The sequence below is a fragment of the Pipistrellus hanaki genome, assembly GCF_964339955.1.
Source record: "Pipistrellus hanaki genome assembly, chromosome: 13".
Classification (NCBI taxonomy): Eukaryota; Metazoa; Chordata; class Mammalia; order Chiroptera; family Vespertilionidae; genus Pipistrellus; species Pipistrellus hanaki.
The window spans coordinates 18,492,115-18,518,883 of record NC_140515.1 but is presented as its reverse complement, the minus strand read 5'-3'; the positions used below and the strand labels follow the sequence as shown (position 1 = coordinate 18,518,883).

The 26,769-nt window shown below is 46.2% G+C and overlaps 2 protein-coding genes across 7 annotated transcripts in view; one reads left to right on the top strand and one right to left on the bottom strand.

The window, feature by feature from the left end:
* The window catches only part of KCTD6 (potassium channel tetramerization domain containing 6), a 46,513-nt gene extending 44,413 nt beyond the window's left edge, over positions 1-2,100 (top strand). For all 4 annotated transcript variants that reach the window (XM_084903082.1, XM_084903080.1, XM_084903081.1 and 1 more), the window contains one exon: positions 699-2,100. In XM_084903082.1, coding sequence (XP_084759208.1) covers positions 699-1,385 — 687 coding nt within the window. In that variant the 3' untranslated portion in view covers positions 1,386-2,100. The remainder of the gene's footprint in view (positions 1-698) is intronic.
* Positions 2,101-3,968: 1,868 nt separating this feature from the next.
* ACOX2 (acyl-CoA oxidase 2) overlaps positions 3,969-26,769 on the bottom strand; it is a 43,354-nt gene continuing 20,553 nt past the window's right edge. For all 3 annotated transcript variants that reach the window (XM_084903059.1, XM_084903057.1, XM_084903058.1), the window contains exons 10-15: positions 24,536-24,726; positions 22,981-23,160; positions 20,652-20,757; positions 15,350-15,567; positions 7,500-7,632; positions 3,969-4,325 (exon numbers count right to left, since the gene is read on the bottom strand). In XM_084903059.1, the coding sequence (XP_084759185.1) occupies positions 4,263-4,325; positions 7,500-7,632; positions 15,350-15,567; positions 20,652-20,757; positions 22,981-23,160; positions 24,536-24,726 (891 nt within the window). In that variant the 3' untranslated portion in view covers positions 3,969-4,262. The remainder of the gene's footprint in view (positions 4,326-7,499; positions 7,633-15,349; positions 15,568-20,651; positions 20,758-22,980; positions 23,161-24,535; positions 24,727-26,769) is intronic.

Here is a 26,769-nt window from a genome sequence, read left to right as displayed (position 1 = left end):
AGAAGAAGTTTAAGTTTAAAAAAGTTGGCTCTCAAAAGAAATTTCAATCGTTGTACCATTGATATTTGGCTCTGTTGACTAATGAGTTTGCTGATCACTGAGCCAGAACAAGTCTCTTAAAAAAAAAAAAAAAAAAAAAAAAAAAAAAAAATATATATATATATATATATATATATATAAAATTGATTTTTTTACAGATAGGAAGGGAGAGGGATAGAGAGCTAGAAACATTGATCAGCTGCCTCCTGCACCCCCACCACTGGTGATGTGTCCACAACCAAGGTACATGCCCTTGACCGGAATTGAACTTGGGACTCTTCAGTCTGCAGGCTGATGCTCTATCCACTGAGCCAAACCGGTTTTAGCACAAGTCTCTTTTTTTCAAAGCAGAGAGAAACTTTGTCTTTTCCCAATTTACTCTCACGAAACCTCTTTAGATCCCGGGGCTGACATGAAGCGGCTTTGGAAGTGATGCCCTTGTTTCTTAGAAGAAACAGTTATCCCCCATTGAAAGCCTGTGTTAGATCCCTGTGCCTAGGTGGGTGGTCACTGAAAGTAAAGCTGTTTTGCATAACAGGATTGCTAAATACTTACAGTCTGAAGGAAGCTTTTGCTTTGCTTGTTGCCATTTTTCTTAATTTGTCAAAGTTAGGATTTTAAAAACTTCAGGTCACTAATCATCTTCTACAAACTTTCAGATGACTGACCCAGTCACGTTAAATGTAGGTGGACACTTGTACACAACGTCTCTCACCACACTGACCCGATACCCGGATTCCATGCTCGGAGCTATGTTTGGGGGGGACTTCCCCACGGCTCGAGACCCTCAAGGCAATTACTTCATCGATCGAGATGGACCTCTTTTCAGATATGTCCTCAACTTCTTAAGAACTTCGGAGTTGACCTTGCCCCTGGATTTTAAGGAGTTTGATCTGCTTCGAAAAGAAGCAGACTTTTATCAGATTGAGCCCTTGATTCAGTGTCTCAATGACCCGAAGCCTTTGTATCCTGTGGATACCTTTGAAGAAGTTGTGGAATTATCCAGTACTCGGAAGCTTTCTAAGTATTCCAACCCAGTAGCTGTCATCATTACCCAGTTAACCATCACCACCAAGGTCCACTCCTTGTTAGAAGGGATCTCAAACTATTTCACCAAGTGGAATAAGCACATGATGGACACCAGGGACTGCCAGGTCTCCTTCACCTTTGGGCCCTGTGATTACCACCAGGAAGTGTCTCTCCGGGTCCACCTTATGGAATACATCACAAAGCAGGGCTTCACGATCCGCAACACCCGGGTGCATCACATGAGCGAGCGGGCCAACGAGAACACGGTGGAGCACAACTGGACTTTCTGTAGGCTGGCCCGGAAGACGGACGACTGATCTCCATCCCGGGGAGTCCTGGACACGTACTCTCCAGGAGACGGAAGACTGATTTTTTTTTTTTGTGGGATTTAAGAAAAGATTATTATTATTATTTTTTGGTATTTATTTGAAGGCATTGAGGAGCAAAAGGAAGTTTGTGCTTTAGTGGATTCCTCTATGTTTATTCCCTTCACCCTGAGTATGCATGTGCCTGTTCAGAGCCTCCAGATAACTTTTTTATAAAAAGAAATCTGAAAATTATTATGGTATATAATCAACCCTTAACAGAGCTTTTTTTTTTTATTACAGTGCTAAAATGATTTCTGATTAAATGGTCCCTAACTCAACTAGAGGCTCAAAAATATAGGAATGAAAGAATAAACAGAGTGAGTACTCCTGATGCTTTTGACAAAACATCAAAGCACCATCTAGGTGACCTAGTTTCCAAACCAATAAGCAGTATTGTAATATTAAAAGAAAACTGTTCCAATCATTTAAAAGTACTTGTTAAGTACTGCTTTTTACAGTTATGACAACTGTTTCTTTCTATGCATATAAATCAAGCAACCAAATATCTGTAGCCATGGAAATGTCTGACTAGAAATATTTATATTGGATTCTGAATACAAAATGTCCCTGTAGTAGGAATCTTACTTCTTATGCCTGGTGCAGTATAATCCCCAAGTGTACTGTCTACCAGAAAAAAAAACTAATAAAAAATGAAATAGAAAAATTAGGTTTATATTTATTGACTATTGCTACTTAAGGGGAAAATCATATGTCTTGTCTCTAAAGTATGCATTGTTTGTTTTATGTACCAACATACACTGCACCGCCACGGCACACTTGTATTTGACTCAGGAGGACTCAGCGGCACCTTCAGATGCAGTGTATAGAACTCTGCTGTGTTAGTAAGCAGGACTAGATGGAAGTACAATTTGAACAGTGAACACACAGTTTGACAGATTTTATCAAGTAGGAATTACGTTGAAGATTAAAGATTTTTGTTCAATAAGCCACCATTTGTTATAGCTCTGAATGTGACCCTTATCCGAGCTTTGATTTGAGTCTTGGAACAAACTGACTCTTCAGCCACTTTATTCTCTTATACAGGGGAATCTCGGTTCTCAAACTTAGTTCATTCCAGAAGGCTAGTTGGGGAGCAATTTGTTTGAAAACCAAATCATTTTTCCCCATTGGAAATAATGTAAATTGAATTAGTTTGTTTCAGACCACTATAAGCAAAAACACATGAGACTCTTCACAGCACAATTTCCTGTAATGTTAACTTGAGTTTTTGCCATAAACTGACCCACACTCACGCATTCTCTCCTCTGTTTGTCACCTGAGAGACGCATGACTGATCACACAGGTATTAGCATGAAAGGGTTGTTGGGTTGGAGCCAAAGTTTTATTTGACAGCCCAGATACAGTATTCTGTAAACAGCCTGGTCGAGAACCCAATTATTCGAGATGGGAGGTGTTTCAGAACCAAGGTTTTGACCATATATGGTAACCCACAGATTATTTTATTATTCAAGTTAAATCTCTATCTGAAGAGAGGAAATCAGCTGCAGTGAACGGAGGATCTGGAACAGGTATGTGTGTTTGTTTCTCAATAGTCTTTATTGTTCATACTTCCTTCGATTCTGTTTCCTAGAAGTTACTCGCAGGAAGGAAGGGTGATGCCTTCCCTGTTCTGTGGGAGGAACGTTCTAGGCTGTGTGTTCTCGGGCAGGCCATTCCTCTTCCTCTGAGATCCTGCCTCTGAAAGGAGGGTGGAAACGCCTTCATCCGTGTTTGCCCGTGTCTCTGACAAATGACCAACATTCACAAACCTGTAATCACCCCATTTTCACCGTCCTCAAGCTAACATTCCTTCATGTTATGGACAGGTTGCTGTGGTTTCAGTAAACGTACTAATATGAAGTTATCTTTTTAGGAAAATGTCTCCGGCTTCAGATTGCTTAGTGGTTACCCAAGACAAAACCAAGCCAGCCACTCGTGTGACGTTAAGTTAGCTGAGGTGATCGTGAGAAAAAATGATTTGGTTTGAAAACAGGTTATGGGAAAGGGAATGATGTTTGGCCTTCCAAGGTTTTAAAAGTTAAAACTTTCGAGGTCTCTTCTTCGTTCAGTTTACCGGAGATAAGTTTGCTTTTGGTGAATTTTCACAGATTTGTTAGTTATTAACAAAAATGATTACTTTTATGGGTAAATTAGGAAAAATAGCTATCTGAGAGATTTTGGGCATTTAATTTTGAGTGTTTTATTTGCTGAGGCAACTGAAAATGTAGCTTAAGTATATTTGGGTAATTTGAGATGATTATGTCTTTTATAAGTTTTAATTTTCTATGGAAAGATTGATTTTTTAAAATTGATACTTAGTTGTAGTCTTAGGGCTGTACATTTTATTTAGATTACCACAAGTATAGGCACTTTTGGAGAAGGATTGTGTGTGTGTGTGTGCATGTGTGTGTCCTTTTGAAGTTTAAACCCTCAGATAAATATGAGCTACAGGCACAAATGATAACTAACGAGTCTATTGGATTTGCTAGATCAAAAACAGAACCCTGGAACTTAACAAAATAGATGCTACAATTGTATAGTACTATTGTGTTTTATTGTAGGAAATGCCAAACATGTTGATAAGAGAATTGTTTAAACAGCATTGTACCCATTGACCAACATCCACAACTGTTCTCTTTCCTTTTTTCCCCTCTCATGGATTTTGAAGTAAAACACAGATGTTTCATTCACTTCAGACGGTCTCTCTGGAAGATAATGACTCTCTTTAAAAAATACATGCACATATGCTCTTTAAAGTTCTAATGCCATATCTGCCATGCTACCCTTATCACACAGAGTGGTGCTTCTTGAGTGCTGTTGATTACTTCATAGCTTGGATCTCCAACTTTGTAAGAGCGGTCTTAGATACTTCTGGTAGGCAGGGTTCCCCTGTTACAGAAAGAGGTGCATCAGTCATACAGGATATTTCTGCTAGGATTAACAACTTTTCAAAGTAATTTTTTTGTTTCAAAATTAACATTACGTAAGATTAATTTTAAAAATTCATTTTGTGTGAACATATGGAGAAACATTTTTTTCCCAAAGGGCATCCTTCGTTTTCTCCAGCAGATTTTAAATTGTGGGTGCAGGTGGCCAATTAAAAGACACAGTTATCATTTGCTGTTGGAATTTAACACAAATAAAAGGCTCGGCTCTCTGAGGCTCTTTGAGATGGGACATTAACCGTAAAAGAATCAGAAGGTGGAATCAGGTAAGCAACGTAATACGTCACAGTGGGCTCTCCCTACTATTTTCTGATGTTTTGATTTGTTCCTTCACAGCTCTCTTCTCATCCCTGTAACATTTACTTGTGTCTTTTTTGCCTGTCTAGGTTAAGCTGTAAGCCCCTTAAATGACTCTTGATCTTCGATGTGTCCTTAGTACCTAGAATAGTTTCTGGCATATAGTGTATGTTCAGCTGAACGATTGGATTAATCAGTAGGTGTGTTTAAGGCATCTAGCAACTACTTGGGCAGACTTTTACAATAGAATTGGGGGAAATAGGATTCTTGTTGTGAAATTATTCCCCAATGTTTCCTCTGCTGCTTGCATCTGTAGGGAATCACTGATATGAGTTCATGCGGGGAGGGGCAGCAGCCTTTTGCTGCTCACTTTGGAAAGGCTGGCTTGAAATGACCAGATCAGGAGGGGAAAAAGCCAAAAAATTAGACATCCCGGCTCAAATAAGCCTCGGAGAGCAGATCATAGTCTCCGCATGAAGCTCAACACCCACCTGCCCAGACAAAAGAGAGACTAGCTGAGGCCTCTAAGACACTTAGCACCTTTCTTTTGGTAGAAAATGTCAGTGAAATATGTTCTCATTTGTCTGCAAGGTTTGTTTTTACATAGCTGTTGTTTTAGTTCATTTGAAATTCCCAGAGTGAACCTTTCTCAACTAGTGCCAATGAAAACCGCCTCTTCTCGCAGTTTCAAAATTATCTACAGCAGATTAAAAAATTACACCTTAGAAGTGCCGTTTTGCTGCTCTCTAGAGGAGCCAGAAATGTAAGATGATGTGGCTGTATATTAGCAGTCAACCGGTATCATTTTAACTAATTGGAAGCTGTTCTCCAACGTCATTTATAATCTCAGTTCCTAAACTGCTTGCTGCACCTGTCACCTTTTTAGCAGCGTAAGTGAAGCCAGGATGGCAACAGTGTGCAGCACTGTGGATGCAGCAGGCTCCTTCGTCTCCCTGTGGGTCATAAAACCACGTTAATTATTCCGTAAATGCAGTGTCTGCTGTGTGATAGGTCCTGGAGTTAGGAAATGAAGACTCCATCCTTGTTCACAGTGAACTGGCAGGTGACAGAAAAGGGAAAGGAATGGGATGAAGTGCATCAACTGTTTTTTTAAGGACATCGTTTTTTAAATATATTTTTATTTCAGAGCGGGGGAGAGAGAATCATCAGTGATTCTGCACCCCTTGCCCTTACTGGGGATCAGGCCTACAACCTGGACACAAGCCCTGACTGGGAATCGAACCTTGACCTCCTCGTTCATAAATTGTCGCTCAACCACGGAGCTACGCCAGCCGGGCTTATCAAGTCTGTTGATGCTGTGGGTTGGTCATGCCCCTCATTTAGATAAGCCTGTCCTCATGTAATATCCAGATTAGATTCTTTTAGAAATAATAAGAAAGCCCCCTATGTGCTTTAGTGACGTGGAGGAATCAGGAGAACTGGCATGTTTCCTTGTTGCTAGTAAAACAGGTTTGAGGAGGTGACATCATCATCTGACAGGTGTCACAGCAGGGCAGGCTTTCCCCGGAGCACCAGAGGGCATGCACTTATGCTGAGACCACAGGAGCTCTTCTGGAGTGGGAGGACTGCTGCAGGTTTATGCCGGGATTTAAGTATCAGTAAGTAGACCTAAGCGTCAAAAGTAAAACACTAGCATAGTGAACTATACTAAGCAGTGACTGTATCACACCTTCGGTAGCAGGTTGTTTGTATTTCCTCGTTGGGTTAAAAGGATGCTTTCCTAGAGTCAAAGAAGGACGAAAATGGATCGGCCTTCTCACTGACAACCATTTGGGGGGTAACGGTTGTGTTATAACTTGAGGCGATCACATTAAATCAAGCTGTGAGGAATGATAGGATGCATACTGTTAAGAGCAAGTCTGACACTCTGGTAAGTGTGAACGGAAGCCTGAGCGTTGCCAATCTGATGAGGTGTTAAGACACCTTTTCTGAAATTTGACCTAAGAGGTAAAGGAGTAGGCTTCACCATCTGAAAATCATGTTCGCATGATAGAACTTAAAACAATCTGTTGTGCATGTAGAGACTGTCTTTGCTTTTATAAAATCTGTATCAAATGTTGGTTTATAAAATGTTTGCTTTTATAAAATCTGCTATTAAATGTTGGTCCCTCAGATTCTAAGCACAGGGTTTATTTCTTTACTCCAGTTAATGGTGCTCATTGGCCTGTGTAACTCTTCCCAGTGAGGCTCTCGTCTGCTCCTGACTTAGGGCGCTAGTGTTCTCTCCTAGGACTGACTGCTGGGAATCTTCTTCCTAACCCTTGCATTTGACATTTGTACGGCTTCCTCGCTTCTGATGGCAGTGCCCGCAGCAGTTTTCTGTGTTTCTGGGATTGTGTTCCTTAAAGTGAGGAGGAGGGAGGTAAGACTAGCAGGCAGTCTTAGCTCCAACCCCGCCCATCCGAGCTCCCTGTCACCTCTAAGAGTACCCACTTTTATCAACACAGAACTGAGAGGTGAGAGGCTGAAAACAAGGTGGGTGTGACTTATCTTATTTTTTGTTACTTAAAAGCCAGCGTGTATGCCCTAGGGTGTGTCATGCTGTGATTGAGAGCTTGGGTCCTCCTAATTCCCTTATTAAATTCTGAGCTGTGCTTTTTGCTGATTACAGTCCAGACTCAGAGTTCCTGCCAGGCCACAGCTCCTGGTTTCTTTTGTGTAGTCTCAAAATATTTTAAACAGACATGCTATGGCAAGCGATTTCTAACCTAATGGGAATCAGCTTAAATGGGAAAACATTGGAGGTGCATTCACTGCTTGTTCTCTGCTCTCCTCCATAATTTGTGTTCTGCTCAACTACCTGAGTGTTGGTCGGTGACTTCTGAGCCCAGTAGAACAGGCGTTCATAGACATTTCCATCGTAACAGCCAAGTGCTGAATTCAAACACTGATCCGTGAAGTCGAAAGCATCTGTTAAGGAGATGGCATCCTTCCTGAGAAAAAAAAACACAAGGGTTTGTGAGTATTTCAGACTGCTCGTGAATCTGATTACTCTGGCATGGTGAGCAACAATGCCTAATTAGAGGTTGCATCATTATTCACCTTCGAACAAGTCAGCTTTAATTTTTTTTCGAAGTTTTTATATTTGATCAATTATATATGCATGGCATAAAGAATCAGTTCTTTGAGGATATTGAAAATGAGCATAGCCTGCTCTCTCACCTCCATTTCCTACCCCAACCCCCATTCCCACCCAGAGCAATCTATTTCAGTCTTTTAAGTGATATTTTTGGTTTTAACCTGGATGTCTCTAAGTTACTTGTTTATATCTCTGTTTCTTGCTGCTTTACTTGTAGACATTATCTGTTGACTCCATTACGACAGATGAAGATTTACTTTTAGGACCCTTCTGACCCCTACCCATCACCCCCCACCCCAGCCTATGCTTCCTCCTCTTCACCTTCCTGCCTCCCAATATAGCTACGATTCTGGCCAGACTAATACTCAGTGTTTAAAGTAGTCCTATATATGATTATGACTCTGTAGATCCTGTTCACAGCTGAGCCAGGTCCCCACCGCAGCTCCCTGGTGGCGTGACCTACCTCCAGGCTCACTGTCCCCTTTCCCACTCTGCTGTCGTCAATTCTTAGTGATGTCACTGTCTGTGCATACCTTCCTCTAAAGCTCAGCTCCTCGGTTCTTCGAATTTCCTGCTCCATTGACCTCATTCTACAGCCTTCCCCTGTCGCCTTTGCCGCGATCAGACTCCGGGACTCCTCATTAGCATCTGCGCCTTCTCCGCCATCTCAGCCCTGTTTCCTTCTGCCCCTGTCTTTCTAGCTTACTCCCTTTCAAGCAACAAACTTTTATTTGAATCCTATTGAATGAAATAGTTTTTAAAAACATTCACACACTTTCCTACCTTTGTAGCAAAGGATGTAAAACACAATATGCGATTACTTGTTTAAACTCTTCCCTAACTCTTGTTTCAAAAAGCATCTGAGGTGACTGGGATACTGGACCTATTTTAATTCTTTCTGGATGACCCGATATCATCATCATGAGGTGATTTCATGTAGGGCTGTTTATAATTCTGTGACCCCACTGGCACCTACCAGTAGGTCCCTCATCCCCCTTGTGGTCTCACTTTTCTCCTTATCCCACTGAAACTTCGTGGCTTGTCAATGTTACATCCTCAAAAATATATTCAACAATTCTTCTGGCCTTGCCATCCCTGGCAAAATCCCATCCCTGGTTATCTTTAATTTTCTTTTTTTTTCTTCCATTTTTTTATTAAGGTATTATATGTGTACATATATAATATAATACCACCCACTCCCATACATGCCCTCACCCCCCCCCCCCGAGTTCTGTGTCCATTGGTTATGCTTGTATGCATGCACACAAGTCTTTCAGTTGATCTCTTATCTCCCCCACCTCCCCCTAACCTTCCCACTGTAATTTGACAGTCTTTTTGATGCTTTACTGTCTGTGTTTTTTTGTTCAACAGTTTATAATTTTCTTTATTATCCATAAATGAGTGAGATCATGTGGTATTTGTCTTTCATTGACTGGCTTATTTCACTTAGCATGTTGTTCTCCAATTCCATCCAGGTTGCTGCAAATAGTAGGAATTCCTTCTTTTCTTATGGCAGCATAGTATTCCACTGTGTAGATGTACCGTAGTTTTCTGATCCACTCATCTGCTCATGGGTACCTAGGCTGTTTCCAAATCTTAGCTATGGTGAATTGTGCTGCTATGAACATAGGGGTGTGTGTGTGTATATATATATATATATATATATATATATCCTTTCTTATTGGTGTTTCCAGTTTCTTAGGATATCTTTAATTTTCCACAGACTTTGTGCCACCACCTTTGTAGCTATGGCTGGAAAAACCAATGCTGACTGTGGTCATAGGGTTCATAGGGGTCCTTATGATTGCCCAACCATCCTATTGCATTGCTCTGAATCATTTATTCCCTTAGGTGATGTTTCACACTTTGTCTTCTGTCCTCAAACCTACATTCTCCACTTCCCCATCTCTTTTACCTAAATCACTTTCTATTCCACTGATACAGTAAAAGTGGTGAGAGCATTTCCACAAGTTCCCACCCGTGCATTTATCCACACAGTGCTCTTCTCTTCATAGTACAGGTCAGCCGCCCAGGCTCCCTCCTGAGGCCAGTCCATCCTTGTCTACTAGGGAACAGTGTTCCAGAAATTCTCCTGCCTTTCCCCTACAGCACCCACACTCCCCTCTTACTGGACCATTTCCCTCAGCATCCAAACCTGCTGCCAGTTCTCCCACCTCAACAGTAAGCCTTTGACTCCTCCCGGCACCGCCCTCTGCCCCATGTCCTGGCTCCTCTTTATGACATTCCTTAAAGTGCTATGCTCTCTCCTGCCTGGCCTTTCCACTCCTCTCTGCTGTTCTTGGGCCAGATCCGTACAGGTTCCCACTCCCACCACCCACTGGCGTATCTCTGGTTAGGGTCACCCGGCATCACCTTTGGAGGGGCCCAGGACTCGGTGTTCGGGCTTCTTCCCTTCATACTCATCCTGTGGTATCATCCTTCTCATGCTTTTCATACCAGCCATAGGCCAGTGACGGCCACATCTCTCCCTCCTGTCTCACTTGCCTGCTTACTAACGTTGTACTTGATTTCTAACGGGATCTTTAAGCGTAACGTGTTCAAAACCAAATCCTGAGCTTCTAACTTTCTCCTGTCTAACCTGCCCAAACCTGCCCTCCTATAATCTTTCCCATTTATGCTAAATGGCAACTCTGTCCCGGCCAAAAACCTGAACTCCTCTCTGCCTGTGCCACCCCATATCTAACCGGTCAGCAAGTCCTGTTTTATCTTCAAAATCTATTCCAACTCTGCTTCCCACCACCTCCACTGCTGTCACCTGGTCCAGTCCACTGCCATCTCCCACCGGGATAACCGCAGCAGCCTCCGAACCAGCCTCCCTGCTTCGCACCCTTGTCCCGCCGCCCCCCCTCCCCCCTTCCCCCTTCCCCACTCAGTTCTTAGTCTGGCGGCTGGAGTGACCCTTCGCTCTGTGCTGTGCCCAAACCCGCCCGTTCTCACGCTAAGTAAAAGGCAGAGTCTTAAGTCTTTGCAGTGATCCACCCCCTCCCAGTACCCCTTAACTTTCCCACCTCTGCTCTCATCCTCCCCTCAGCCAGGCCCCTCCAGCCCGTTCTCCGGACGGATGTGCCAAGCACGCTCTGGCCTCCACCATTTCTTCTTCTCCGCTTAGAATGCTCTTCCCAGCCAACCGCATGGCTCCTCTCACCTGCCCCCTTCAGACGATTCCTCAAACGTCACCCTCCCTGGGTGGCCTTTGACCTATTTACAAGTATAGTCCCTCCCCCTCCAGCCCCCCAGGACTGCTAGCCCCTTTTCCCGTAGCATTCAGCACTGTTCCGCACACTGTCTTTAATTTGTATTTTATGTCTGTGTTTGTCTCCTCTCCTCTAGGCTGCAAGCTTTTGTGCCCCTTTCAATCTGAAACTCATATCCTCAATCGAGGAGTACCTTCTTTAAGCATTTTATTAATGATCTGCTCCCTTCTCTTTTCTGTCTTCTCTTTCTCAACCTTTTTTTCAGACAGTGGACGGACAGGATCAGGCCTCTTACTGCTTTTATTTTTTTCTATTTTTGTCTTTTTGCTTTCTGAGGTTTCTGCAATTTTATCTTTTCAATCCTTCATTGAGTTTTTCATTTCCAATCTCATTTTTTAATTCCATAGAGTTCTTGTTTTTTGTTCTGTTACTTTTTAAGAAATGAAATTCTTATTTTATGGTCACAATATCTCCTCTTAACTCTTTGAAGGTATCACTGATCTTTTTTTTGACATTAATAGGTTTTGTTTTTATATAATTATTTTTAAAATTAGTTGACATACAGCATTGTTTCATGTGTACAATGTAGTGATTAGATATTTAACATATGAAGTGATCACCCTGTTAAGTCTAGTACCATCTGACACTGTCATAGTTATTACAGTATCATTTTTATTATAAATCTCTCTTAAGTTACTGATCTTTTAAAAAACGCTTTCTTCTCCCTGAAGATTCTCTTCTCTCAGGTTGCCTCATTCTTGTTTACTTTGGTAAGGGGTTCTCCTCAGGTGTGCGGTGATCCCTGAGTGTCTGGTCATAGCCAGGAGTGGGGCATGAACTAGCTGGTTAGAAGTCCAGGTGTGCTTGCCGGTGTGGGGTGAATTGGGGACCCTGAGCTGGTCAGATTCTCCAGAGGAGGATCATGTTCCATCTTCCTGCTGGGACCTAACCGTGGGAGAGGCTCATCAGCACTTGGCCAGTAAACGTGCACTGAAACCCTGTGCCCTGAGGGCAGCCTCACCCCAGCTGTTTACCTTCTGCAGAGCCTTAGAACTGGAGGAGGAGGCAAACTGGGGACTCAGCTCTTTCTGAAACAGACTTTCAACCATCCTCTCAGTCAGCTTTACCCCACTGCCAGAGGCACATGGTCCTCCCGTTCTCTGGGGTAACGTGGTGGTTTTTCCCACGTGTAGGGAATGATTCACTTTTCTCAGGTCTGCTAAGTCACTGTTCAACTTCCAGTTCTCATGTTTCTCTTCTCAGTGTTCTTTTTCTGCACGGGATTATGCCTTTTTAAACATTTTAACCCTTTGCTGATATTTCAGTGAGGCTTCAGAGGGAACAAAGTAAATGCATAAATTCAGTCTGCCGTCTTTACCTGGAAGTCCCCCCAGCTGAGATTTTATGATCGTTCCAATAAAAACTATTTGGGTCCGTTACACAGAGAGCTGGTTTTTAGTGCCGCTTAGAATAATGTGCCATCCTTCGTTTGTCATCTCAGAAATCTGAGGGTGACACTGAATAGTCAAGGCTCGGATTGTGTCACAGAACTGTTAAAAACATGGGATCTGTAACATACCTATCATCCTGCCGCAGGAGGAAGATTACTTAGGAACCATAATGTGAGCAAATCAGTTTGTGGGCTTGAGGCCTGCATTAATCGTCTGTTTGCATCCGGGCTGTTTTGTCTCACCTTGTACATTTCTAGAGTCAAGTCAAGCACTTAGAGATGCTGTTGCCGATAAAAATCATGCTTATGAGGTGGTAAGGTGATCTTTTGTGTCTCATCATCACTGTCAGGGCTAGAACATTATTGTTGTCATGCGCCTTTAAAATGCCAAGCTTTTTTTAAAATATATTTTATTGATTTTTTACAGAGAGAGGGATAGAGAGTTAGAAACATCGATGAGAGAGAATCATCAATCAGTTGCCTCTTGCGCACCCCCTACTGGGGATGTGCCCGCAACCAAGGTACATGCCCTTGACCGGAATCAAACCTGGGACCTTTCAGTCCACAGGCCGATGCTCTATCCACTGAGCCAAACTGGTTTTGGCTGCCAAGCTTTTTTAAAAGTTAGATATACTTAGGCTTAAACAATGCAGTACTCAGTTATGCTATTAATGGTTTCTATCACTGGATTCCCAATTATGTTAGGAAAAGGTTAATACCTGAGGAATAATTATATCAAATATATATATATATATATATATATATATATATATATATATTTTTTTTTTTTTTTTTTAATATATTTTATTGATTTTGTACAGAGAGGAAGGGAGAGAGATAGAGAGTCAGAAACATCTATGAGAGAGAGTCATCGATCAGCTGCCTCTTGCACACCCCCTACTGGGGATATGCCCGCAGCCAAGGTACATGCCCTTGACCGGAATCGAACCCGGGACCTTTCAGTCCCCAAGCCGACGCTCTATCCATTGAGCCAAACCGGTCCCGGCTCAAATATATTTTTGATGGTTTAATTGAATACTCTCTAACCACCAACTATCTGTGAGGTGCTTATGTGGAGGTATAATAAATGATATGCAACTTATTGCATATTATTAGAAATAAAATAATTTGGTCTAGTTTTTTCTTTTAACCTCCATTATGAAATTTATATATATATATATATATAATTTTTATTTATTTATTTTTTTAATTTCTCTTAGTCTTGTTGATAATGTGAACTCTTGGGGTAAAAGTCACACACCCATGTGTATAACCTCCCCCCAGTACTACAGGCATTGTATGTTCTCAAGTTAGCCCATTTTCCATGTTGTGAACAATGGTACTAATTTGTATTTTTTTAAATATTGATTTCAAAGAGGAAGGGAGAGATAGAAATATCAATGATGAGAATCATTGATTGGATGATCAAGCCTGCAATCCGGGCATGCGCCCTGACCAGGAATTGAACCCTGACCTCCCGTTTCATAGGTTGACATTCAACTACGGAGCTATGCTGGCCGGGCCATTGATTTGTTGTTTCACTTATTTATGCATTCATTGGTTGTTCCTTTTATGTACCCTGACCAGGGATCAAACCCACAACTTTGATGTATCAGAACAATGCTCTTACCCAGTGGTCAGCAAACTGTGGCTCTCGAGCCACTCTGTTGACTAATTAATGAGTTTGCTGACCACTGGGATAGGGGGTTAATCACAAGGAACAATAACAGCCTGTAATTATTGGAATTGAGAGTCTAGGTCAGTGGTTGCAAACTCTAATTAGTTAACAGAGCGGTTCGCGAGCCACAGTTTGCTGACCACTGCTCTAACCAACTGAACTACCCAGCCAGGGCAGTTTTGATATAGTTTTAAATCATGGCATCAGTATGTCGTAACCCTAAACTGCACTGCGTTAATGTTGCATTTAAAAACTATTTGTGTTATTGTTTTGCAAATGTGTATATGAATTACTAGGTTTAAAAAAAATTTCCTCTTGAAACTAAGGAAGGATTAAAATAAGGAAGGATTAAAATAAGATTAGTCAACTTAGAGTTTGCTTAGGCATATTGAACAAAGACAAGATATAGGATTTGAAATAAACAAGAGCCCAACCTTAACATACAGCTTATCACATGGCGGGCGGATCACGAGCATCCTGTGTTCATATCACACAGTGTTTTACATAAATGCTAAAGCACGCCTTAAAATTAAATACCCATTGCATTTTGAAGTTATTTATTACATGTTCTTACAAGCTACTGCCTTTTTAAAGTATGATACTTTGTGAAACTTTTTTGTACTCATTCAATAGAAACTTCTCTGGCCACTGGGTAAAGCTAGCAATAAAACTGTTGTGCAGTGTGTTCAGAGCTCACAGTCCGGGGTCAGACTGGACCCGGCTCCTCCCCTAATGACGTGACCTTGGGCAAAGTACTTAACTGCTAAGCCTGGATTTCCTCCCCAGTGAAGTGGGGAGAGGAATACCAGTATCCACTTGAAAAGGCTGTAAGCCTTCACTGAAGTGATGTATGTAACAGCTTCTGGCCTGGTGCCCGGCACACGTAAGTGCTCATTAAATATTAGCTATGACTAGGACTCATTATCGTTAATACATATTCATATGTAATAGGCTTCATTTTACTCAGATTACGTAGATACTATTCCTATTTCCTTGATGGTGGTGAAGAGTTCATTTGAGATAGCTGGATAAAGATTCTTAGGCATCTTTATTTGCTTTTAATTAATCCATAATGCTTTCTGTTGGTGTGATAACGCTCGGGTGTAAACCTCTCCAGGGCTGTGGCTGCTCTGTCAGACCCCCGTTTAACAAGGTTTTGGAGCTTGACGGGAACAAAGGGTGAAGGGTATTTCCTGAGGACTACCTCGGTGTGAGGGCCAGCACTCACCGGATGAGGGAGAGCAGGTCCAGGTAGGCTGTTCTCACCATGTCCACTTGGGCCCCGGACAGGAAGCCGTCATGGAGAAAGTCTCCCGCGGCAGACAGGATGCCATGCAAAGCGAAGAGGTCACAGAGGCGCTGGAGTGCCTGCTGAATGGCCGGCTCCTTGTTGAGTCCCTGCAGAGCTTCTGCGAAGCTCTTCACAGTGACGTAGTAGCAGTGCGCCTGCGAAGAACAAGGTGCATTAGCCTCCGCTTCTGGCTCCAGATGATCCTGGAAATGAGCCTGCTGAGCGTGTTTCCCAGCAGGCTGACACGCAGCTGCCTTTCTCCTGGCTCACTGTGGTCCTCCTGAGCCCTTTCTGATGTTGTGTGTGTGTGTGTGTGTGTGTGTGTGTGTGTGGTGGTGGTGGGGGGGGGGAAGCAACCTGCATGTGGTGGCCCTTAGTTTTCTCATTTTGCTTGGCACAATTTTTTTTTAAAATTTTATTTTCATTGATTTTGGAGAAGGGAGAGAGAGAACCATGGATTGGCTGCCTCTTGCACGCCCCACACTGGGGACCCAGGCTGTGACCTGGGCATGTGCCCTGACGGGAATCAAACGGTGATCTCCTGGTTCATAGGTTGACACTCAGCCACTAGGCCACACCAAGCCGGGTTGCTTGGGGCAATTTCAAGTAGGTTTGAAAGTAGAAAGTACAGGAGAATCGGAGGCTGGCCTGGGGACCGTGGAGGACACCACTTGTCTCAAGAATTGTCTGCACATTCAGAGCGGTGGGAGATGTGTGCTGTGGGAGAGAAAGGAGGGGTTCAGTGTGTCCATGAAATTGATCCCAGCTAGAGCAGCGACTCCTTGAGGTGAGCAGTGCTGTGATTTCGCCAGCGGTCGCCAGCTGGTGGTCTGTGAGGTCCGAAAGGTTGGCGACCGCTGACTTAGCCCTTAAGCAGCAGTCTGGCTCTGTTAGTAGCTAAAATAACCAGTTGGTAAGTGCCCACGGACCTCAACCAGGTGAGAGCCCCCTCTGCCAGCCAGGCTCCTTCTCCACAGCCCAGCAGCTAAAGCATCAGTGCCTGCTCTCAGGACTGCTTTCCCCGAAATCCTTTCGGACTGGTTGGTGTCCCTGCCCTACGCTCCCAAGACATATACAACTGATTTACCTGGTAGGATGTGAGTTCCATGAGCAGAAAGGAGAGCATGCCCGGCCCATGTGGCTCATGCCAGTGGGTTCGATTCCAGTCAGGGCACATGCCTGGGTTGTGGGCTCGATCTCCCAGAAGGGGGCGTGCAGGAGGCAGCCAATCTTATATTTCTCTCTCAATGGTTTTTTTTTTTTTAATATATTTTCTTTATAGTTAGTTATCACTATTTTTTTAAAAATATATTTTATTGATATTTTACAGTGAGGAGGAGAGAGGGATAGAGAGCTAGAAACGTCGATGAGAGAAAAACATCCACCAGCTGCCTCTTGCACGCCCCCTCCTGGGGATGTGCCTGCAACCAATGTACATGCCCTTGACCGGAATCGAACCTGGGACCTTTCAGTCCGCAGACCGACAGTCTACCACTGAGCCGCTCTACCACTGAGCCAAACCGGCTTTGGCTCTCAATGTTTTTATCTCTCCCTCCTTCTGAAGTCAATAAAAATATATTTAAATAAATAAAACAGGCCTCAAATGTTTATTTGCATACAGATTACCTGGAGGGACTGGAGGGTTCAGAGGTGTTTACCTGCGGGAAAAGGAATGGGCCACCTTTCAGGAGGCAGCAATGTAACCTGACTGAGCACTGGAGTGGCATGCACTGAGCGGCCCTCCGGTGATAAAGGCTGTGAGTGGCAGGTGGGGATTTATTCTGTGGGGGTCAGGCCAGAGATTTGAGCAGGTTTTTCACTTGGAAGACTCCGCCTTTCCCAGAGCGGCCTCACAGGGGTGCTAATGACACCAGTGTACACCCGGACCTGTGCTCGCAGCCTCGCTGGTTGGCAACATTTGGATGTGGAAGAGGAGCGGGCTGCCGGCTCCCACAGCCCCTGCTGCTCAAACTGGACCCAGTTTGGCAAACCACTTACCTTTTTCATCTAGGGCCCGTTCCCTGTTCTAACGGAGGGCCACGCCCCGAAGTTCTCGGGCCCCGGCTGAGGAAGGAGTGATGATGAGGCGCCTGCCGGGCCAGGCACTGGCGCTTTAGCTGCTGGGCTGTGGAGCAGGAGCCTGGCTGGCAGAGGGGGCTCTCACCTGGTAGGGGTCAATGGCTCTTACCAACTCCCTAAGAGCCCCCTGGAAAAGCAGGAGGAGGGCCCGGGAGAGAAAGTGGCCTCCACGTTTCGGGGAAGGCTGAGTGGCCTGGGCACCGTGCTCTGAACTCGGTGAACTTCCTTCACTTTGCAGTCAGTTGGTTTAAATCTTGCCTCCTGGCTAATTTAGGAGTTGAGTGGAGGTATCTATACACTAGGGTAGGGGTGTCGAACTCAATCAGAGAAGGGGCCAAAATCTAAAATCCAGCCTAAATTGCGGGCCAAATGGTTTACTGAACAGTCATAAACTGACAATGTCATAAACTGACAGCGGAGTGCAGTGATGACAGCGCGGTGCGGGCCACATTGCAAGGCCTGGCGGGCTGGATTTGGCCCGCGGGCCTTGTGTTTGACACATGTGCACTAGGTACCTCTCTAACTTTTCCTTGCATTAGCTCACTTAATCTTCATAATAATCTCCCAAGGCAGGTACTATTATCAGCTTCATTATGCAAATGAGGAGACTGAGCCTGGAGAGGTGTGTTGCTTGCCCAAGGTCACATGGCGGTAAGTGGTAGCCAGGAGATCCAAACAGGAGCACTCACCCCAGTTAACACGTAAGTGCCAGCCTGTTTTGTCTTCCGGACGGAAAGTATAGTGTCAGCCACCGGTGACTAGTGACTGGGCACTTAACGTGTTAAGAGTGTACTCATTATAAAGTTAATTTGCTTTCCAGTTACAGCTGAATACATTAGTTTCAGGTATACAACACAGTGGTCAGACATGTATATATGCTACGAAGTGATCACCCCAGTAAGTCTAGTACCCATCGGACACACGAATAGTTATTACAATATTACTGACTTACACTATCTATGTATCCCATCTAGTCTTTTTTTTATTCCTCACCCTAGGATATTTTCCATTGATTTCTAGAGAGAGAGTGGAAGAGAGAGGGAAAGAGAAATATCGAAGTGAGAGAAATAACATCAATTGGTTGCCTCCTGCACAAGCCCTTGGCCAGGGGCCAGACGGGGAGAAGCCTGCAGCTGAGGTACATGCCCTTGAGCAGAATCAAGCCCAGGATCCTTTGGTCTGCAGGCCGATGCTCTATCCACTGAGCCAGGCCAGCTAGGGCTAGTCTGCCTTACCCGCTGCCCTGTGTTGCCAAAGCACCAGGGACTGAGTGCCAGCATTTGCCTCAGGTTCCTGGGGAGACATCTCTGCGGGGCAGGACTGAATGACGGGGTCAGCCCATTGGGCCTCAGGGGCTCCGATGTGCCCCCTGGTTATCCAGGCAGGAGAGGGAGAGCCCAGAGAGGGGGGACTGCCTGAGGGCACACACTGCTCCTTGGTGTCCACCCTCTGCCACTGTTCCCTGCGCCTCCTGTGCTCTCCCTCTCTCTCCGCACATTGACGGTTTCCAGAGGGTACACTGTTGGGGCTTGATGGCCTCCCAAACCACAGAGCCCAGAAAGTGCAGACTTCCTGTCCATTATAGCTTTGGAGACTGGGCAGAACCTCCCAGGAAGCCCTGCGCTGGTTGAGCTCACCCTTGCACCCCCCAGAACCTGGGGCTCACCCCCTCACTAATGCGCAGCGGCTCCCTGGGGGCGTGGCTTGCGTCCCTGGGGGAAAAGCATCTTAACTAGCCGTCTCCTACCTCTGGGACTAACGCCCCCGAGTCCTCTGTCCACGTCCGTGGAACAGAGATCATGCTGCTCGCGCTCCCAGGGTTGTGCGCGAGAAATGAGGTCGCCCTGGCACTCCGTCCATTGAAGGCAGGACATGGGTGTGGAATTGGACGGCTGTGGTTTTTATGGCCGGCTGGGAGAGCACAGCCCGGGCTCACTCTCCTCTGCTGACAGCACATTTAGCACATTGAGGAGAACCCGGTGGCAGTGTTAGTACCGCACCTGCCAGTGACAGAGGTGGCGGTCACCAGGTGGCGCTCACGTCTAGCCTGCCCGACCAGCTGCCTTGTGATGCCCCTGCCGTCTCCTCCCGAGCTCTGGATTTAAGGCTGTGGTTTCTGGGCCTGATGGCTGGTGATTGAAATAATCCCTTTGATTTTCTATCTGCCTACGCTGGAGCTCATTTTTATTTTCTTTTATCCCCTCGATCTCTCTCATCTAGCCACATCTCTCCATGCCCTCTGCCAGGTTCTCTCAGCCCTCACCCAGACTACTACTGCCTGCTTCTAACTGGCCTCTAGCCTGCAGTCCATCCCTCCCCCTGCAGCCTGAACAATTCTAGAATGAAACTGACTAGTTCACTCCATCTCCATCCAAACTCTGCAGTCTTCTCACTGCATGCAAACAGCCCCAACTTCTCACAACGGCGGCGCAGAAGGTCCCAGGCCCTGCCTCTCTGTCCTCGTCCCCGCTTTCTCCCTCTCCTCATTTCAGTCCTCCTCCTCTCGCGCCTCCTCAGGGCGAATTTGCTTTCCTCCCAATCACCACACCTTTTCTTGCCGCCGCCTCTTGCACCTGCTGTTCCCTCTGCCCGGAAACCTTCCTCTCCAGAGCCACAGCCTCCCCTCTGCCTGACTGATTCCAGCTCATCCTTGACGTCTCGGCCTATGAACCTCCTCTGGGCAGCCTTGCGTGCTCTGCGGGGTGGGAGAGACGCACCTGCCCGGGTCCTGTCAGCCCGCATCTCCCCATCACAGCACTTCCCGGGCTGCCGCTGCGACCGGACACTGCTGAGCCCCCGGACCCAGCCTGATGCCCGCTGTTCGGCGGGTGCTCAAATATTTGCTGGCGGACTGAATTATGCACCAACACAAAACACAGTGGAAATTCAACCAGACTTCTAGGGCTTGCCTGCGGGACTGACAGGAGGCTTGACCTGCTTTTCTATCTGGGAGGACATATTTGAACAACCTGAAGCAAATCCAATAACACTGCCTCATTACGTTTTCCCTAAGAGCTGCCAGCAAGACTGCTCCGGAGTTAAGCCTCTAATTAAAGTACCTGGGACTGAAGTCTTGGGAGAGGAATGAGGGCAGCCGCCGGCAGGGCTGGGAGACGGGGGCAGCGGGCAGGCCTTTCCGCTCCCGCGGAGCGCAGCTCACCTTGGCCGCCTGGAGGTGGATGACGGTGGTCTGGCTCCAGGCCTCGTGCTCGTCGGCCCCGGACTGCATCCGCGTCTGCAGCTGATGCGCCGAGTCCCTGATGAGCCTAAGGCCAAAGACAGGAAGTTCAGCGTGACCGCGTGGGAGAGAGACGGGGGTGCGCAGCCCCTCAGAAGGAGAAATAAGCCCCCGCTTTAACCACTGTGTGTTACAAAGCTAAACGCTCGATATACATGACCTCTTCAGCTCTCCCCAGGGCAGGCATGCCCAGTTGACGGTGGGGAAAACAATCCCAGGAGAGCGTAACTAACCGGCCCAGGTCACACTTAGCACGGCATGCGGCTGATCGTAACCTCAGAGCTGTGAGCAGACTCTGTCCCGGGTCTGCAGGCCATTCTGTTCGTTCCCTGCGGCCGAGCCAGGAGAACAGCTTTTCTCTAAAGGCTGATGAGGCCTGCACGTCACCTGGCCGCCCCAAGTTCTGTCTAAGGGACCGTAACATAAAAGAAAGCTAACCCTTGCCGAAACCGGTTTGGCTCAGTGGATAGAGCGTCAGCCTGCGGACTGAAGGGTCCCGGGTTCGATTCCGGTCAAGGGCATGTATTATACTTGGTTGCGGGCACATCCCCAGTGGGGGCTGTGCAAGAGGCAGCTGATCAATGACTCTCTCATCGATGTTTCTAGCTCTCTTTCTCTCTTCCTGTCTGTACAAAATCAATAAAATATATTTTAAAAAAAAGAAAGAAAGCTAGCCCTTGTCCTTCAAACCACTAAAACGGTCATTTGCCATTTGCTTAACCTTTTTTTTTTTTTTAAAGATTTTATCATTTTCTAATGGATAAAGCCATGTTTTATTTTTTATTTATTTTTATTTATTTTTTATTTTTAAATATATTTTATTGATTTTGTACAGAGAGGAAGGGAGAGAGATACAGAGTTAGAAACATCGATGAGAGAGAGTCATCCATCAGCTGCCTCTTGCACTCCCCCTACTGGGGACGTGCCCGCAACCAAGGTACATGCCCTTGACCGGAATCGAACCCGGGACCCTTCAGTCCCCAAGCCGATGCTCTATCCATTGAGCCAAACCGGTTCCAGCCATTTGCTTAACCTTTATTCTATTTTCTGTTCCTGCTCATCTCATGACCCTTAGCATTTGTAGGCAAAGCAAACTGTTTATTAAGCAATATTTACTTTACTTTTTCAGGGAATCAGTAAGCAGATGTCACATTGAATCCCAAGCAAAAAGCAATACAAAGGCACTTAATTACCCTCGTTACCCCGAGCACCCTGATGTGGCCCTCCCCTCTCCCGCCCACTGAAATGGTAGCTCCGTGAGGCCTGGGCTTCTATGGGACTAGGTTGTCAATAGGTCTTGAGTGCCGAGAACAGTGCCTGGCATGTTGTAGGCACTTACTAAATAAATATTTGTGGGATAAGTAACGTCCCAAGATGCCTGTGACCTTGACATAACTGTTAACACCCCTGGGACCACAGGCTGGGATACCTCTTTTTATGGACTGAAAATACGTGTCCAGTTGTTCTTGGTGTTTAGGTTGGGGAAGGGCTAAGGAGGTTTCCTTTTAAGGTAGTTAAATCGCTCCATCTTTTCCTGACGGTGTCTGTGCTTGGCCAGGTCCTCTCATTGCTCCCAGCCCCTGGATGTTTGGACATTTCTGACAGTATCAGTATTGGTTGTGACAGAATGGATGAGCCCTTGGTCTTATCTTTGTTCCCGGAGCCTATGAGGATCCTGGAAATAAACTAATCCTATCCCTAGATATAGTCTCCTTTTCGAAAATTATTTTTAGATTGTGGGATATTTTGAACATATGCATATTGCCTTATTCGTTGGTATGTACATACTGATACATCTGTGGTATTCACAGAGGGGTCTGTTATTTGTACTTTAATTGCACTCCGCTGTCCCCTCTCAGGGGACATCGGAATTCTAGCATATCACTCGGATGCCCCCTCTCAGGGGACATTGCAGTTTATTAGTGATTACAGGGAATTGAGTTAATTCAACGCACGTTTCGCAAAGTAGCGTCGAGTAGCCAATGTCCAGAATGGTTCGGAGTGCAAAGGGTTAAACCAATAAGAAGCTAACGATTTTTAAAATTCCCTTGCACTGGCCAGAGAGATGATGGCTTTCTGCCAGCCCAACCAGGACAGGGGAGGGATGGCTGTCCGTGGCTGAGGGGCGGGCGGGAGGACTGCGGAGGCTGGGGGAGGGGGTGGCTCTTTGGAATCCTATCCAATCCTAAAGGCCCTCCTGTGGGAAGGAGCTGCGCCCAGGCGGGGTGGCTGGTTCTGGGCTCTGGCTCACCTGACGGCCACATGTGCCCACGCCCTGGTGTAGAGCTCTGGGCGGAGGAAGTCGGCTGCCCTCTGGGCCGGGCACCTGGCCAGGTCAGGAGCGGTCAGGTAGGCGACAGACTGAGGGAGCGACGTCTTCGAGGCGGAGCCCGCGGACGCCTGAGCCTGCAGGTAGCTCTTCACCAGAAACCTGGTGGGGGGGCGGAGGCAGGTGAGCGGGTGGGGAGCACTGAGGGACAGGCCAGCGCCCCTCTCCCCCAGAGACACATGTATATCTTATGTCCCCCGTGGGAGAACCAGGGCCACCCAGGTTCTTGCCCAGTCCTTCCCGATGGTGACTGCCGCCCCTGCGCCCACCCCAGGCCCCCCGCCGGCAGGCCCTCGGGGGGTGTGCACCGAGGCTGCAGTTTCACAGTGAACCGGGCCGGAGCTGTGCAGCTGGGCAGACAGACCCTGAACCTAAGCCCTTCTGATATCTGAGCAAACGGAACCCTTCCTGATGGTTAGGATCTTACGGCTCGGGGATTTGTGATGGATTGTACAGCGCCTGGAAATTACATTTTTCTCAGCCGAATAAAGGAAAGATGTAAGCATGCTAACACGAGTGGGGAGGTTACAGGTGACTCAGCCTCTTCCCTGTGATAACCCACGGCTTACAGCTCTGGGCTCGGACCGAGGTGCCGCCTCAGCAGGCCCGTCACCTCCCCGGCCTCAGCGTGTCCGAGTCTAGATGGGGACGGCGATCCTCGCCTCCAGTGCCTGGCCCAGTGTGAGGCACGGAGTTCTAATACACGATGTACTCTTCGTAATTTGGGAAAAACCCCAATAAATATTACATATTAAAAATTCCAAGAAATGTTACATTCCATATTTGCCAGTAAGCCCTTCCTGCACGGACAAGTACTTGCCTTGTTTAGTCGCCTGGGACTAGATGGCCCTGAAAAGGCCTTGTCAGCCAGGAGGCCCGAGACCCCCTGGCCAGAGAGGGAGGGGGCCGGCCCCGCCATCCCTTCCTGCCTCTGCACTGGAGCCTGGTGTGCAGGGCCTGCGCTGAGCCTGGGGACCGGCTCCGGTCACAGCCAGAGACACTTTCCGGCTGTGATTACTGCCCCGAGGAGACGGGACAGTGTGGGAGGGCGGGGAGGAGGAGAGTCAGGGGCCAGGAGGACTCAGACGGCAGGGATGAGAGGGAACCAGCTGTACAGTAAACTGGGGGCAGAGACATTTAGGGGAAGGCCCGTGGTGCAGCAGAAATGTGTGGTTGGCAGAGTGAGCAGAGGCAGGAGCTGTGAGAGGGATGGAGGGGGCAGGGGCCGGGTCGGAGGCCTTGGAGGCCACTGCGATCTCCTCTGGGCTCTGAGAAGATGCCTCTGGCGGCCCTTGGGGATGGACTGCGGTGGCTGATGCTATCATCCAGGTGATGGGGACAGAGTCCGGCTGGGAGATGTGGTGAGTCCAGGGGGAGTGGATAGTTGGAGACATATTGTGGGATCTGGACAGTCCCCAAAGGCACTCCCCAAAGTCTGCTGCCGATGATGCTCCCACCCGAGCAGCCACTGCCTCACCTGGCCACCTGCAGGTAGAGCACGGTGTTCTCGCCCTCGTAGGTGCAGGAGGCTGTCACTCTGCTGACCAGCGATGGCAGGCCGCTCAGCTTTGAGTAGCCGTGTCCACCACAGGCCCTGCGACACTGCTCGGTCCCGTGGGTGCAGAACTCCGATATCAGGGCCTTTAGACCTGAGCTCAGGGCGTGAAGCTGCAAGAACAGGAAAGTGGTCAAGTGGTGTAGGGGGGCCCTCCAGTCAACACCCATGTTTCCCACGCACTCAGCACTGCTGCGTGCTGAAGTAGGAACTGTTCCTTAGCCCACAACACTCTGGACCAGGAGGCTGAGATTCAGAGAGGTTATGTGAGTTGCCCAAGGGCACACAATGAGGCAGTGTTGCGATAAGTAAGGACAGTTAGAACCCAGGAAATCCCTCCAGGCCAGGGTCTTCCAGGTTGCCAGGGTCTCAGGGCAAGGTTCCTCCTGGAGCAGGCTCCCATCTTCCGGGAGTTAGGGCTCTGCTGGCAAGCAGAGGCCTTGGACAGCTGGCCTGTGAGGAAGGAAGTCCACCAGGAACCACTGTCCTGGGTTATGGGATGGGCTGCCAGTCACTGACCTGGCTTGAGTTTTTTGTTCTTAAAAACTCCTAACTAGAAGACGCAAAGGACCGCATCAGTGAGCTAGAAGACTAGGTAGGAAAAACTACCCAGAGCAGCATCTACAATAGGAAAAAAAAAAAAAAAAAAACCCTTAAAAAACAGGAGGAGAGCCTAAGGGAACTTGGGGACAACACAAAAATGAAATAACTGTGTAATGGGGGTGCCAGAAGGAGAGAAAAATGAGCAAGGAACAGAAAACCTGTTTGAAGAAGTAATGACAGAAAACTTCCCTGATATTGGGAAAAAAACAAAAACAAAACACACAAGTTCAAGAAGCTCACAAAGTCCCAAACAAGATGAACCCCAAAAGACCGACACCAAGACATAGTTTAATTGGCAAAAACCAATGAAAAAGAATCTTAAAAGCGGCCAGACAGAGGCAGAAAGTTACATACACAAAGGATCCCCCGTCAGACTAGCGCCTGACTTCTTAACATAAACACATTAGGCAAGAAGGGAATGGAATGAAATATACAAAGTCATGCAAAGGAAGGGTCTGAATCCAAGAATACTGTACCCAGCAAGACTATCAATCAAAATTGAGGGTGAAATCAGAAGCTTCACAGACAAAAAAGGAGTAAGGGATTTATTACTACCAAACCAGCAATGCAAGAAATGTTAAAGGGTCTGTTGTAAAATAAAGAAATAGAAAGCGAAGAAGGAACATGGGTAAAGAATAAAAATGGCAACAAACAAGTACCTATCAAAAATAATTTTATATGCAAATGGATTAAATGCCCCAATATAAAGACATAGGGTAATGGATTGGATAAGAAAACATGCCATATATCTGCTGTCTATAGGAAACCTTCCTCAGAAAAAAGACACACAGACTGATGGTGAAGGGATAGAAAAAGGTTTTCAGGCAAATGAAAAAAAAAAAAAAAAAAGCTGAGGTAGAAGTACTTATATCTGACAAATTAGATCTCAAAGTGAAGGACAAAAAAGAGATAAGAAAGGTCACTTCATAATACTAAAGGGAGCATTTCAACAAGATATAGCTCTAGTAAACATATATGCACCCAGTACAGGAGCACCCAAATACATAAAGAAAACTTCTGGAAGATATCAAGGGAGAGACTGATAGCAATACAATCATAGTAGGAGACTTTAATACCCACTGACACTGCTGGGTAAATCTTCTAGACAAAAAAAAAAAATCAGCAAAGAAGCATCAATCCTAAATGACTCACTAGATCAGATAGAACTAATTGACATCTTCAGATCATTTCACCCCAAAGCCACAGAATACACATTCTTCTCAAGTGCACATGGAAAATTTTCAAAGATAGACCATATATTGGGTGACAGGCAAAGTCTCTTCAAATTCAAGAAAATAGAAATCATATCAAGCATCTTCTCAGATCACAGTGGCATAAAATTAAAAATCAACCACAATAAAAAACAATCCAAAAAAATAAAATTCCTGGAGACTAACATACTATTTAACAATGACTGGGTTACCAGAGAGATCAAAGAAGAAATAAAAAACATCATGGCAACAAATGACAATGAAAACACAACAATCCAAAATCTATGGGACACAGCAAAAGCAGTCTTGAGAGGGAAGTTTATAGCTCTACAAGCCTACTGC